Genomic DNA, 14,997 nt, shown 5'->3' on the forward strand with positions numbered 1-14,997 from the left:
AAGGATACTATAAACTATTACCCATTGTCCCATCCCAACTTCTAACTCTCCTCCTTCTCTCCTCCTCCCTTCTTCCTCTCATATTGACTCAAAGGAGGAAGTCATACTGAGCAAGACTGAGTGGGATGGAAGAATTGTCTCCTTTGAGGAAGCAATTCTTTATTCTCCTATAGTTGTTTCTCAAACTATGAAATACGAAGTCCTAAAGGTAATGGCATTTTGATCATTCATCTCTGCTTGCTAAAACAGTCTGATGTAGTTGCAAAGAATAAGGGCAAAATAACTGTATAACTTTGTCTGATTACATGACTTCAGATATGTGCCACACCAGCTGTATGAGGAAATGGAAAAGAGTTAGAGCCCCATAAAGTCTTCACTTCTACTCCCAAAAGTGAATCTGTTCCTGTAATTTTTCCAGTAAAAATATATCTGATTTTGAAAAAGGGATTTTACACTAAAATCAAAAGTGAATTACACATACAGTGGACAGTATTATATACCTGACACTGCTCATCTATTATTGGTGACTTTAAATATAATGAATGATTCTCTGATAACACTGCTAAGTACAGATTTCCTTACGTTCTTAAAAGGGGAAAGAGAAAAAATATTCAGCCTCAAATTATTTAAAAAAAAAACAACTTTACTTTCAGCCTTCTGTGCCGGATTTGCATTTTGTGCTTCAATTCTAGGTTCCAAAAAGCACATGATGAAACACATTTAATTAGCTGGCAGACAGTAGGCACATTTGCTTTTTCCAGTAAGGTCAATAAAAAGTATGTATTAAGAATGTCTTTCTACCCCCCAATTTTCATTCACGTAAAAATTCTTGAGGATGTAGCACTGCTCTCTGCCATTCTAGTTAATTAACTGCCATGTTTATTACAGTAATGCCTTCAGGTCTATGAAAGAATAAAGAATAAATCTCTACTGTGCAGCATGCTATACAAACACTAGAATACTGTCTCCACCTCCCTAGTTTCATTTGACAAGATGGTGAAAATACAACATTCATGTTGCCCACTGATACTGATTTCACGTGGCCGCAGATGTATATAAGTCTATGCATCTTTGTTCTTAAATGAAAGGCACTTCAGCATTCTCTTCAGCCTGCTACAGGAGCCTCCTTCACGCAACATCCACAAAAGCAGTCCCCTATCCCACAGGGAAAACACCTAAAGCTGCTGTGGTCAAGCAGTGACTGATGAATCTGACCTTTACTACCTCATCTGCATGTATGGCAACCAGACCTCTATGGATCACTTTTGATCCCTACATTTCCTCACGTGCTAGCAGCTGCCTTGGGGGTAAGTTCTTCATTGATCGACTATTTAGCAGACATGAGATATATTTCCTGGCTGTACTGCCCAGTGCTCCCCCTCCCCTTCCTGACAGCTACAGAACTGACAAGACATAAATATGTCCCTGGAAAGCTATATCACCTAGGGTAAAATGTTGGAAATGATGGATAGAAATAGCTTCAAGTATCTATTCCAAAAATAGTGCTTACAATTCCAACAGCCTTCCAAGAGAACATGATAGCATATAACCACATTACAAACAGCCAGAGTCCATCCTAGCCTGCAGTGAATGAGTTTTACTTTTGTCTTTGCTATCCACCACAGAACAGAAGTTGTGAGACACCACAGCTAAGCTGATGAATGACAAGTCAGTATCTTGTCTCAGCCAGAAAAATATGATGACCAGCAAAAGGGGGATAAAACCAGAAACTGGGCATTCTTAAGTAAGTCTTCATTAATAGCCTTCTGGGATCTATATACACCCTATATTCCTTTTTCTATTTTTTTTTCTATTTTCCCTTCAGGAAATGTTTTTAAGTCCCCACTGAGGAACTCTCCACTGGATTCTACAACAGTTTTCCAGGAATCAGAATTTGAACAGGTCTCAATTCAAAGGACCATGCTGTTACCTTTTAGCTCACATCTTTAAAAGAGAAAATATGGTATTGTCTGTGTTGTAAAGTCAGTCCAGAAGAAATATTTATCTAAAAGTAATTCCTAAGGGTACAAGGAATGTTATTTTTTTTTCCAATGAAAAAACAATAGAAACTGCCTGTAGTTCATAGTGGCATTATCGAGGCTCATGCTACACATTAGACATGGTCCATGAAACACTGTAACCTCAAGGCAAAGTAATTTCTAATATGAATTGCTCATGCAAAGGCATTTCAGAATTGTGAAAAATAAGCCCCTCCAACCTCAATTTTCATCTTCACTTTGTCAAAAACTATTAAAGACAGCATTAATGTCATGGTTCAAAAACTATTGCTTACCTAAGAGTATTTCTCTTTCTCTGCCCCAATACTCTATCTTTATTCTGACTCCAAAAGGGAAAATATTAAGTTATTATTTATCTGGTCATGGAAATTTTACCTTTCAAAGTGCTAATCACCTAAAATGTGGGCAAATTTACCAGAATTTATTGCAAATAATATGGACAACTCAAACTTTATCTGCAAAAATCCGTATGGATGTACCCCTGCTTATTGAAATTTTAATTCATTAGATGACCTATTTATAACAAGTTATCAGAAGATACTTAGAACATTCAGATGAAGACAACCTGAAACAAACAGGGACCAAATCAAACAACATTCAAATGATGGGCACTGAAAAATTATTTTGGATATAACCCTGTATAGAATACTTGAGGTTTTATTAGATCGGGCTTCTTGTAAAAACAGGCAGGGAAAATTTTACAAGTTCCCTCTATAACCTCAACTGTTCCTATTAATGTCAACAGCAGGCACATCCAGAATTTCTGAAAATTCCCCACAATAAAAGAGTTTCCTATAATACAAGAATTTTTATAAATGAGCTGCTCTGTTCTGATTTGTTTATCAGTTTAGGAGTACACACAGAATACAATGATACACAGGCTTCAGATACATTGGACAGATCAAGGTAATACAAGAGATAAAACATCACCTTCTGAAAATTTTATCCTTTATTTGCCAAGACTAGTGACAATGTTTAGAATGGGACACTTCTATCATATCTGATGGCTGTGGTTAGGTAAGATAAAATATTTTAAGCACTAAGAACAGAAAATCAGACTTACATGCATTGCATTGCACATTTACTGGATCTGATTATAGTTGCAACAGAAAATACAAGAAAATTACATTCCAAGCATCACAAAGGCAGAATCTCTACTATTAATCAAATGGACCTGGGAAAATTCTAGGCACTGAAGCCAACTGTCATGGAGGAGATCTTGTTTAGCCCAGAAAAGACTCTTAGCCTCATAAATGTGACAGCTGGATACAAACTAGTCCCTGGTCACCAAGATATACTCTTTTCTTTAGTATTTCTTATTTACTAGCTAGATGGCTTCCCACACAAAATACTTCTGGGGCTAGGACCTGGTGGACAACAAGCTGAACATGAGCAAATAATGTGCTCTTCCAACAAACAGGGCCATAGATTTCTTGGACTGCATTGTCAGCAGGCCTAGGCACTGGTGAGAGCCCACCACTGATGAGGCTCCAGTTGAAGGCTCCCCAGTAAAAGAAAGATATGTACATACTAGAGTGAGTCTTGCAAAGGGGATATAAAGACGAGGATAGGACTGGAGCATCTGTCATACAAGGAGAGGCTGAGGCAGCTGGGACTCTTCAGGCTTGAAAAAAGAAGGCTCTGGCAGGACTTAAAAAATGTGTAAATTCCTGATGGAAGGAGTAAAGAACATGGAGCCAGACTCCCCTTGGTGGAGTCCAGTGACAGGACAAAATGAAAGAGGGACAAATTAAAACACAGAATATTCTGTTCAAACCTAACAGAAAGTTTTGTGGACTTTCCATCCTTGGAGATTTGGTTCTGGGCAATCTGCTGTGGCTAGCTCTTGTCTGAGCAGTATGTATGGACTAGAAAACCTTCAAAAGTGACTTCATGAAAGCTATTATCAAGCATATAGTCTAAAAATATTTCTCCCTTCCCTGTACTTGTAATATTGAAATAAGATTATAAATATGATAACAAATGCTGATCTACTTGCAATGACCTATTTAAAACTTACACATTTTAAAATGATACAAATAGATTAAAAAACTTTAAGTCAGACTGTGAACTGTTTCTCCACTACTATTTTAAAGAGCAATTTAAAATGAACCGTGAAAAAGAGCTGCATTAATAATAACATTACGCAAAACTAGAATTTGTGCTCCTAGGAATGGAAGCACAAAACAGAAGCATAGAATCATTTAGGTTGGAAAAGATCTTTAAGATCATTGAGTCCTATTGTTAACCCAGGACTGCAAGTCCATCACTAAACCATGTCCCTATTTACACACCTTTTAAATACTTCCAGGGATGTCGACTCCATCACTTCCATGGTCAGCCTGTTCCAATGTTGACTACCTTTTCAGAAAAAAAATATTTTCCTAATATCCAGTCTAAACCTCCCCTGGCACAACTTGAGGCCACTTCCTCTTGTCCTGTTGCTTGCTACCTGGGAGAAGAGACCAACCCCCACCTGGCTACAAACTCCTTTCAGGTCTTCTCTGAGCCTCTTTTTTCTCCAACCTAAACAGCCCCAGCTCCCTCACCTGCATCTCATAAGACTTGTGCTCCAAAACCTTCACCAGCTCAACTGCCCTCCTCTGGAAAAGCTCCAGCACACCAATATCTTTCTTGTAGTGAGGGGTCCAAAACTGTACACAGGACTCGAGGTGCAGCCTCACCACTGCCAAGTAGAGGGGCACAATCACTACCCTGATCCTGTTGACCACACTGTTCCGGATACAAGTCAACATGCCATTGGAATTCTTGGACACCTGGGCATGCTGCTGTTCTCTGCAAAGACTGAATACTATATCTACTACTATATTGGGTAAACTGAGCTTTTAAAAGTCAAAGTTGTTTAGATAAATATTAAATTTGCCTCATTTTGACCATGTCCACAAACACTCTATGAATACTGAGTGTAATTGCATGAATACTTGCTTTACAGAAGGAGATTTTTATAAAATGGTCTGAGAACTCAACCCTTAACAGAAAGTGACAGGGAGAAAAGAAAAGAAATTATCTGAATTCCCATTTGGGACTGAGTGCTTATCAGAGATATAAGCTCCTGACCACAGGGAAGAGACAGGAGATACTTGACACTGATGTTTACAATTTATTCTCACTGAAGGCCTAAAAATGCCTTCTAAAAATCCTGAGCACCCAAACAATGTCAAGAAAAAAAACCAAATACAATATATGCCCTCAGAGATAAGATTAGTAGTAATATGTTGCATTCATACAGCAGTTTCAGACCTCAAGATGCTACTTTCTGTCTCCTTTTCAAGCACACAATGCACTGGACTGCTTTACTTACTAGTAGCAGCAGTAGGACAATATCAGGATTATCACAGGCACAGGCTACATGCATTGATGTCCAAAAATCCTCATCTTGATGATTTACATTCACTCCTCTGTCAATTAGAATTTCTGCAGCAAATGCATTATCGTAGCGAGCACACTGAAAGAAAAAGAACAGATTAGGGATGGTGTTTTCCTCAGTGTACAACTGAATTTACTACATATTATTTTAATTAGGCAGATGACACATTATAGTTGAACTGCTGTGTTTGTAGGGAACAACAGATGAGGAATCTATAGAAATAATTCTGTGGAGACTACCAGTTCCATATGCATGATTCACAGAACCCCCTACTTCCTGTGAAAAAGCACTATATGAAATCTGCTAAATCTACAATAAAGATAAGGCTTTTTTCTGTTCAATACTGTCATTCCAAATTACTGCACAGGCATCAGTGCATCATAATCACATGATGAGTAGTGGCATCTAAGGATACGTACACTCACACATATATATGTCCACGTGTACACGAACTTCTGCCTCTTATGCAGATCATAGCAATAGTACACACTTCTACATACCCACTTCTATTTCCAATCCACTAACTATATGATTCCTTTTCCAGTCTCTCTGACAGATAAAATACTCTGCACACTACAGGTGTGTTGGGAGAGCCAAGGGAATGCATGTGTGTGTGTGTCTGTGTGTGTGTGTGCGCGCGCGCGCGTGCGTGTGTGACGATGGAGATCACAGTCACTAATTTTGGCAGAGAAGAAACTGGCTTAGCCATGGTTTTGACCTTACTCCTCTGTCACATCTGTGACTTTTTACGTGTGAGGTTACGGACAATACTGTAAAAGACAAACAGGGCACCTCTTAAGATCTTTACTCTGGTCTAGCATAACAATCTCAGTAACTGTTTAGAGAAAGATCCTCTCTCTTTCCTCACTGGAGAGAGGTTACGGGGAGACTTATTTTCTCTATTAGATACTTTGATGTTTTGAATACAATCCTTAATATTGATGCCTCTTCCAATATTTAAACATATTCTGGACCCCAAAAGCACATATAAACATTGAGAGTACAAATATAGTGAAATCTGCAGATAATTTGCAAGTGTGGGTTAAATTATTGTGTTATGTCTATCGCATGTGAAACCATACCATGGCATCCAGTTTGCTGATCTCTATTAATCTGGCATGGAAGCCACAATACTGAAGGAAATGGGGAAGAAGTAAAAGTACGTAACTGAATTTGATTGTGAAGTCAAAACATAGCTGAGATCTTCAGCTGAATGGAGGAGCTACATGTACTACTGCAATCACAAATACTGATAACTCAAAAGATGAAATTTAAACTCTATCAGGATAAAAAGCAGTCCTGCCTTAAATGATTTCCAACATACTGCACTAATTTACAGGACAGAAATTAAGATCTGATGTATTTCCTTTAACATGTAACTTACTTGGAAGCTCTAGGAACAGTTTTGTTGTGTTGCAGAATTATTCATTTTAAGTATAACTTACACTGAGCTGTTCTATGTTCAAATTTTAACAAATCAGAGATAAGACATTATATAATACAGATCAACATAATCTAATACCAATCACACTCTCAAGGCATTGCTGAGCAAAAAAAAAAAAAAGATTTGCGCCTGTTCCTTGGCTCTTGTTTAATGGATTTTGTGAAATAAAGTTCCAGAAAAAAATTGGTATGCATATACGTTGTTATTAGGGCGGGGGTGGGTGACTGCCTGTGGGAATTGGTATGATGCTATGTGCTTCCAGCTGAATGGGCAGCTCAGGCAAGTACTCTCTTTTCACACTTTTCTCCTCATGGAATCTAAAGAGAGTTCACTCAATACCTGTGAAGCTCCCACAGCTTCTCAGAGATTCAATACTAGGATACAGAGATGGCAACAGAATCTTTATGAAGTGTCACACTGGATTTTTTTTTTAGAAATATATCACATTTTGGAAGTTAACAGAAATGTAAAAAGGAAAATATGGAGATATTTTCCATTCATTATGGTATAAAAACATTTAGCTTACAACTGGAAAGAATAAACACTGATTAAGGACAAAGCAGCTTATATAGAATCATAGTGGTAAAACTAGTACTTAGAATGGATCTAAGTGGGCTTAAAGAATATAACATAGATGCATTATAAATTGTTATTTTCAATTCTTGCAGGAAAATAAACTTGCCTTATCTATTTCCCTGCATCATGACTCTCCTCTCCTGTCTGTACTGGTCTCAAATCAGGGTTAAATCCAAATTTCATTGAAATTAGGTTTGCCTCTCTCCGATGGGACCAGCATTTTCCTGTAAGTGAATTTTGAGTACTTGCAAGTAACTCTGACTAAACTGAGGCAGCAGGTTACACAGAGCTCTCTATCGCAAACTTCTTACTGCAGAAAGCTTTCCCTCCTTCGGAAGCACATGTGCCTGTGAAGCAGCAGGCACCAGCTGAGAGATACTGATCGTGACAGTGAATTGGGGTGCGATGCAGAGCTAAAAACCTGAAAAGGTAAAGTTCAACTGCAGATTTTATCTGCAGTTAAAAAGTGTGCATCAGCTAAACTAGAACACTCAATCTAAAATTCCCAAAGATGGATTTTCTTTCTTCTATTTTAAATTGCCTGAGACTGATGTCACATCATCCACACTGAAGATTTTCTCCTAGGGCTTTCAGCACCATATAAGCTTTGGGATGCCTCTATTTTGGGAATCCAATGATAATATCTTCTATGGACTGCCCTTTTAAAGAGCAATTGAGCACTTTGTACCAAGCAAATAGTTGGAGGAGAGAAAAGAGAATTAAAATTTTCTCTGTTCCAAATCAATATTGCACTCTCCCCTTACCTAGGTCTCTATTTCCTAAAGTCCTTGGTAAATAGCATGGCCATGGAAGATGAAAAACACAGATTAATTACATAATGGAAATGCTACATCTTGCAAGAATATGGTCACAGGTGTGCTGGAGTTCAGTAACGTTAGAGGAGTTTTTTTCATTAATAAATTACTCTATTTTGTGTACATACTATGAAAAACTTAATCCAACCATTCTAAAATGAAACACTTGGCCAGTAGACTTCTCAATAGATCTGTTACACACTTGTATTTGCTAAGTCACATTTATTTTACACACATTGTTCAACAAAGTTGGATCCAAATGCCTTAAAACAGTTTCACATTAAATAGACAGCATGTCTGCAACTGAACCATCACAGACCAAAGAAAACAACAACTCCCTGCAGCACTACAGGCTGGGGACAGAGTGGCTGGAGAGCAGCCAGGCAGAGAGGGACCTGCGAGTTTGGATTGACAGGAAGCTGAACGTGAGCCAGCAGTGTGCCCAGGTGGCCAAGGCCAATGGCATCCTGGCCTGGCTCAGGAACAGTGTGGCCAACAGGAGCAGGGAAGTGATTCTTCAACCCACTGGTGAGGCCACACCTGGAGTACTGTGTCCAGTTCTGGGCCCCTCAGTTCAGGAAGGATACTGAGGTGCTGGAGCAGGTCCAGAGAAGAGCAACGAGGCTGGTGAAGGGACTCGAACACAAGTCCTATGAGGAGAGGCTGAGGGAGCTGGGGTTGTTCAGCCTGGAGAAGAGGAGGCTCAGGGGAGACCTCGTCACTCTCTACAACTCCCTGAAAGGAGGGTGTAGCCAGGTGGGGGTTGATCTCTTCTCCCAGGCAGCCATCAGTAAGACAAGAGGGCATGGTCTTAAGCTCTGCCAGGGGAGGTTTGGGTTGGATATTAGGAAGAAATTCTTTACAGAGAGGGTAATCAGGCATTGGAATGGGAATGCCCAGGGAAGTGGTGGATTCTCCATTCCTGGAGGTTTTTAAGATGAGACTGGATGTGGCACTTACTAGACATGTGCCATGGTCTAGTAACCACGGTGGTAGTGGATCAAGGGTTGGACTTGATTATCTCAGACGTCCCTTCCAACCCAGCTGATTCTATGATTCTATGATAGGATCATAAGACTTGGGAATTAATCATGAGTTTTGCCATAGGTTTCATCAAAGCCAAAATTCAACTTCTGTGGTATTTTCTTTTTGCCTGTCAGTCTTTCCTCCATATGCCCGTACCTCTTGCTTTTCTTTTGGTCATTATATACAAATTGTTTTTCTTTTATCTTTCCATTACTTAATTTGAATTACTATGCAAATAATGATAAACTAAATGCGGATAATGTGCTATATATCCACACACAGGAAACTGGTGAAGGAAAATATGCACAAAAATCAAAAACGTTACATCATATATAACATGATGTTTTCATATAGGACCTGTAAGTCTCTGAACCATATATGTCTGTATTTGGAATCAAGCAATATTTCCTTTGCTCTTTCTTACTGAACAGATAATTATAAATAAAACAGATTAACAGATAATTTATAAATAAAAAATAAATTTTATGAATAAAAATAAAACATTTCATTCTCTTTTGTTAGCTACCATTTCTGTGACATGATCCATTCTTTTTTAAGCAATCTGAAAATGACCATACATTTAAAAAGCATAGCTGGATGCAATCATAACCACAGCAGAGGTCAGGGCAGATAAAAAATATTGCTAAGCCTTTCTTTTTTTGTTAATATGTCAAATTTGCTACTCACTATCCAACCATATCTATCCACAGTCACTAACACTAATATTCAATCACTCTTACCAGATGGAGCAAGGAGCCTCCTGAGGAAACAAGCAGATGAGGGTCAGCACCATCCTTCAATAGCCGTAACACTGAAATATCAAAGAAAAGAGGAAAAGGAATTAATATACCTAATATACCAGCAATACACCTAATTCTGCACGGTTAGTAGGCTGATTCTTCATCATCTTCATTAGGAGATTTAATAATATATGCAAATCTCTCATATAACATTTGCAGAACTATCACGTCAGCATTTACCATCTCACCTGTTATAATAGCTAAGCCTGAAAGAAAAGGACTTTTGGTAATGAACAGTAAATATGAACAGTATCAAGGACTTTTCAAGTGTACAGATAAGCATGTCAGTTTTGTACACAGGAGAGGGGAAGGGAGAGTTGGAGGAGAGACCTTGTGTCAAGGTCACAATCGCCTGATTAGTTCATTTGTGAGCAAAATTACAGTCAACTGGTTTCATTTTACTTTATAAGAGTTCCCTTGAAACACATTGGCTTTTTCAGTAAATACTTGAAACTAGTATTCATAACTGATATAATTTGAAATTAATCATCATACCAAAGCTAAATGATCTGCACTCAATTTAACCTTTCCAGTGCATTGTCAGATCACTGATGCAGCATAATTTTTAAAACGATATTTGGAGTCAAACTCCAATCCCAGTTACATGTATCAAACTCCTTTGAAATGAAAACAGACTTATAAGCACAAGCAAAAACAGAACCTTTCGTATTGGTGCTCACTCAAGAGTGAAAATTCAGCACTTTTTCCCCATTGCCTTTATAACCTTTTCACTCTAAATCAAAGCATTGACTAATTCATGGTAACAGTGTTCATTCCTTGAACAGAATTGCACAGTAGCAATGCCAGACATTATCAGGGGAATTCACACCAGCACTGCAACCCTGTCTTCAATAAACTCGCATAAAGAACCCTTTTAAAAGGCCCCTCTCCATGAGAATAACTGTCAATAATGTTTCCTGAGTAGGAGCTCAGCTGGTTCTGTCTCTATCATTTGGAAAACTTGGTTTGAATCCCTAGTTAAGATACTGGATGGACTTGTGCAAACAACTTCTAAGAAATTTCAAGTAGTGAATATCCCAGAAATCTGTTCCACTGTGGCTTTTTCCCACGGGAGGGCCATATATTTGTCTCAAGGCCCTTCTAACTTCTGTGAATCCATCAAGAGACTCCTAAACACAATCTCTTCCCTATCTACGCATTTTTTGTACGTGTTTTCTTTTTCTCAAGAATATCTTGCAGCTCCGTTTTCACTCTTCATTTGAACTTTTTACAGCATTTAGACAGTCAGTTGACCTATTTGAAAGGGGTCAGGTTTTTTTTTCAAATACTGTCAACTAACAGAAGCAATGTTTTCTGAATGTGCTGAATTATTTTTGATCAGGTGCCCTAGAAAAATTCAGCCTAAGAAAGAATATTTGGCTAAATGGTTGCAAGCCTGTAAAATTAAAGTGAAACACTTGGCATTACTATTACTAAATACTTTACATAGTAAGCACACTGCTATAGTGGACAAATATTTACAACATATTTACAAATATTTACAACAGTTAATTCATTTAATCTTTTACTCTAAGATTTGAAAATCAAAGATCAATCCAAAGCGCTGTATAAATTCATACTTTATGAATACTTCCATGGTACTTATTTCTCCTCATCAAAGGTTTTGCCTCATTGAATTTACATAACTGTAAAAGACTTTTATGTTCTGGCAAATGCCACTTTGAAAGCTAATCCCTCTCAGAAATCTCTGTTGCCCCCCCCCCATGTCCACCAAAAGTAGAATTGGAACATTAGGTAACATGGAGTATAAGAAACTGTACAACACCCGTTAAGCAAGATGAAAAGCACTCAACCAGAGTGGGAGGGTAGAGAAATATTTACAAAATTTCATAACTTTGGGAGTACCGGATGAACAACAAAAAGCAAAGCATTTCTTTCTGCTCTCAGATCCACAAATCTCATAATAAAACACAAAATTGTCCTCATCCAGAGAGAAATCATTAAAAATAAAAGTTCTGAACAAAGTTCCTTTCTTGGCTTAATACCTAAATTGCATATGGAGATGCTCCCTCTACCTCAGGTTTTAGTGAGTAAAGATTTATTTTAAGTCCTCCCTCCTTAAATAGGTGTGCAACTACATCCTCCTCAAGAGTTAATATTTTCAGTGTTCCTATGCCATGCCATTTCTTAGTAGGGTTGAAAATATTAATTCCATATTGCAGAAAATTTCTTAAGGTTCTGAAAGTAATTTCATCTTCCAAATCCCACCATGATTTCACCTGAACAAATTAACACTCCAAGTTGTTCCCTTCCTCCATTCCTGTTTTTCAGGGGGAAAAAAAATCAGCTTATTTCAGATTCTCAGACACTTAATACAGTGTTTTTATGTAGCATTCTTTCTTATGGACTCTATACGTGGGTTAAATATGTGAACTATGGCTTGATTCCACCTGAAATGAGAGTCTCATTTGCAAATACAGGAATTAATGTAGATAGTCCTTTAAAGTGTGATTTGCAGATATCATTCTATTCTCAAGGAGGCTTTAACTGATGACATTGTGAGAGTATATAATTATTTGAAAATGCCATCTTTATAGTGTATTCTCACAGGCTGTACTGCTGTCAAAATGGAAGAGTCATGTTATCCACTTCATGGCTGTCCTAGTTAGGACAGCTGAGACCAGTTCATCATGGAATGGGTGTAACCCAAAACTGTGTATCCTATAGCCTTCCATGCCATTTCCCAGAAATTGTTAGCAGTAGAGGCCTGTAGATATTCCTGTCCTCATACCCTTTTATGGAATTACCCGCTCTGAGGAAAGGATTGAGCATCCTCATACCCCTTTATGGAATTCCCCGCTCTGAAGGAAGGACTGAGCATTCCTGCCTGAACTGGAGAATATATAAACTTGGAGTTTTAGAACCTTTTTACCACTCGTGGGATCCAGAGGAAGACTGCAGCTCACCGCTCTCAACCAGACTGCAGCTCACCACCCTCAACTGGACTGCAATCACCACTTTTGACCAGACTGCAACAGCTCTCCCACCAGCAGGTTTTTTCCCCTCTCCCTTTACTTTGGACTCGGGGGGGGGAGGGGGGGACAAGAAACACCACTTTGTTCATGCCCCAGGGTGCTGGGTTATACATTTGGGTTTTGTGGGTTAAAACCAAATTGCTTGTCTGTATAATCATACTTATTGTATTATTTTATTAAATTGTTATTCTGACTTATAATCTCTCTTTTGAGTTGAGTTCATTTCCCCTGCTGGTTAACTTTTAAACCAGCACAATGGCCCACTCTTCCCTTGTGCCAGCTCTCTCTACCTATACAGTTGCACATTCAACTGGACCAGTAAGGTGGTGGGGGTTTTGTTTGTGGGGAAGTTTTTCAGGAGGGCAGGTATTGGTTGAATTTGTGGTTTGGTGGCAGAAATCTTATGCTGACTAAGGTTGTTAATGAAACAGCATCCTCATTCTGTCTTTCTACAAGATGGGATAAGACAATTAACAAGTTAAGAATCTGTTCCCTTCCCCTGCTCATAAAGGGACTTACACACCCTTTACCTCTGGCTACTTCTGCATCTGGGAACTGACTCTAATGGCACAAAGTAACACCAGCAAAAATAAAATGTGGAGTTTCTTGCTGGGTAATTGAGATGAACTCAATCATTAAGAACCTTGGGATCACCAACAGTGGCTTTTGGGTAGGCCCTTCTAAGCAAAGACAGAGGATAAAGACCTCTCTCTTTTGGCAGGAGAAGGACATAAAGGAAAGTCAGTTGGTTGGGAAATTGCATTTCCAACAGTATTCCACAAGAATTTCATCTGGAGTTTAAAATATTACCATGTGACAGAAAGAAACTGGCTACTCAGGTATAAAAAAGATGGGCAATTTATTGAATCTCTTCCTCCCAGCAGTCCACCAAGGGCTTGGTTCTTGTAGAGAAGCTATGCAAAATGAAGTAATGTCTTTCCAGATCCATTTAGCAACTCCTTGCAGTTGAAACTAAGAAATGACCATTTCTAGAGCCAAGATCGAAATCCACAAAAATTAATGGGTTTGCCTTGATTTTTTTCTGCCAGCAGACCAAGATTACAGTAGACAGAATTAATAAGTAAACTGTGAACTTAAAGCAGAATATTAAATAATTGTAACCATAAACAAATTATTAGTCACATACAAAAACATTAGGGTATGTGGATAAAAGCTCGGTAGTTCTTTTCTTTGCCTGCTGTATTTTTCCTCATTATTGCATGTAGTTTGATCAGTGTTTAAGGAAATTCTCATCACAAAGAGTTCCAGGGCAAGATATGAAAACTCTCTTTTCAGCTGGGCCAGAGTCCTTCTTCTGAATGAGTGTTATGTTCTACATTCCTCTGCATATAAAAACAAGTAAAAAAAAAAAATTCCCCTTTCCTCGAATTCATCCCCTCTGCAAAATGCAAAAAACAACAACAAAAAAGGAAAATCAAGAAGAGAAGATCACAGAAATAAATTCCCCTTCATACTATGCAACTCATTTAGGTCATTTACTTAAGACTTTACTAGTCAGAAGAAAATCCTCCTGATAGAACTACTCTAGCTACTGCTAGTAATTTGAGATGAATTGCCCTAATGAGGACAGAAAATAATACAAAGCTATATTCAAGTAATGCTATGTATCTCTTAATTAATGCAACTTTTAAGGAAGTTTTCACAAGACTTCCTTTTAAAACCTATCTTATTTGCAATCCTTCACTGAAGAAAAGTTTCCAGAAAAGATAAGACTGAAAACTGACTTTATGGAAGGAAGCTGATATTTACTTAAAAAAAACAACCCAGAGTAAAATTTTTGGCAAACTCTCAAGCCCTTCTTTTGTATGTATAAACAGGTCCATCCATTCACTGATGTCTTTTAGATTTGATACACAAAATTATTGACTACTTAGAACAGAATTTCATAGCTGATTTCATATCTAATAAAGGTG

The 14,997-nt window shown here is 38.1% G+C and overlaps 1 protein-coding gene across 4 annotated transcripts in view; it reads right to left on the reverse strand.

Moving 5' to 3' along the window:
• MYO16 (myosin XVI) overlaps positions 1 to 14,997 on the reverse strand; it is a 361,410-nt gene that overhangs the window by 229,451 nt on the left and 116,962 nt on the right. For all 4 annotated transcript variants that reach the window (XM_027743477.2, XM_027743481.2, XM_027743479.2 and 1 more), the window contains exons 3-4: positions 10,008 to 10,078; positions 5,341 to 5,484 (exon numbers count right to left, since the gene is read on the reverse strand). In XM_027743477.2, coding sequence (XP_027599278.2) covers positions 5,341 to 5,484; positions 10,008 to 10,078 — 215 coding nt within the window. The remainder of the gene's footprint in view (positions 1 to 5,340; positions 5,485 to 10,007; positions 10,079 to 14,997) is intronic.

Source organism: Pipra filicauda, unplaced genomic scaffold, assembly GCF_003945595.2.
Source record: "Pipra filicauda isolate LSUMZ 115617 unplaced genomic scaffold, ASM394559v2 scaffold115_size4368891_pilon, whole genome shotgun sequence".
In the NCBI taxonomy this organism is placed as follows: Eukaryota; Metazoa; Chordata; class Aves; order Passeriformes; family Pipridae; genus Pipra; species Pipra filicauda.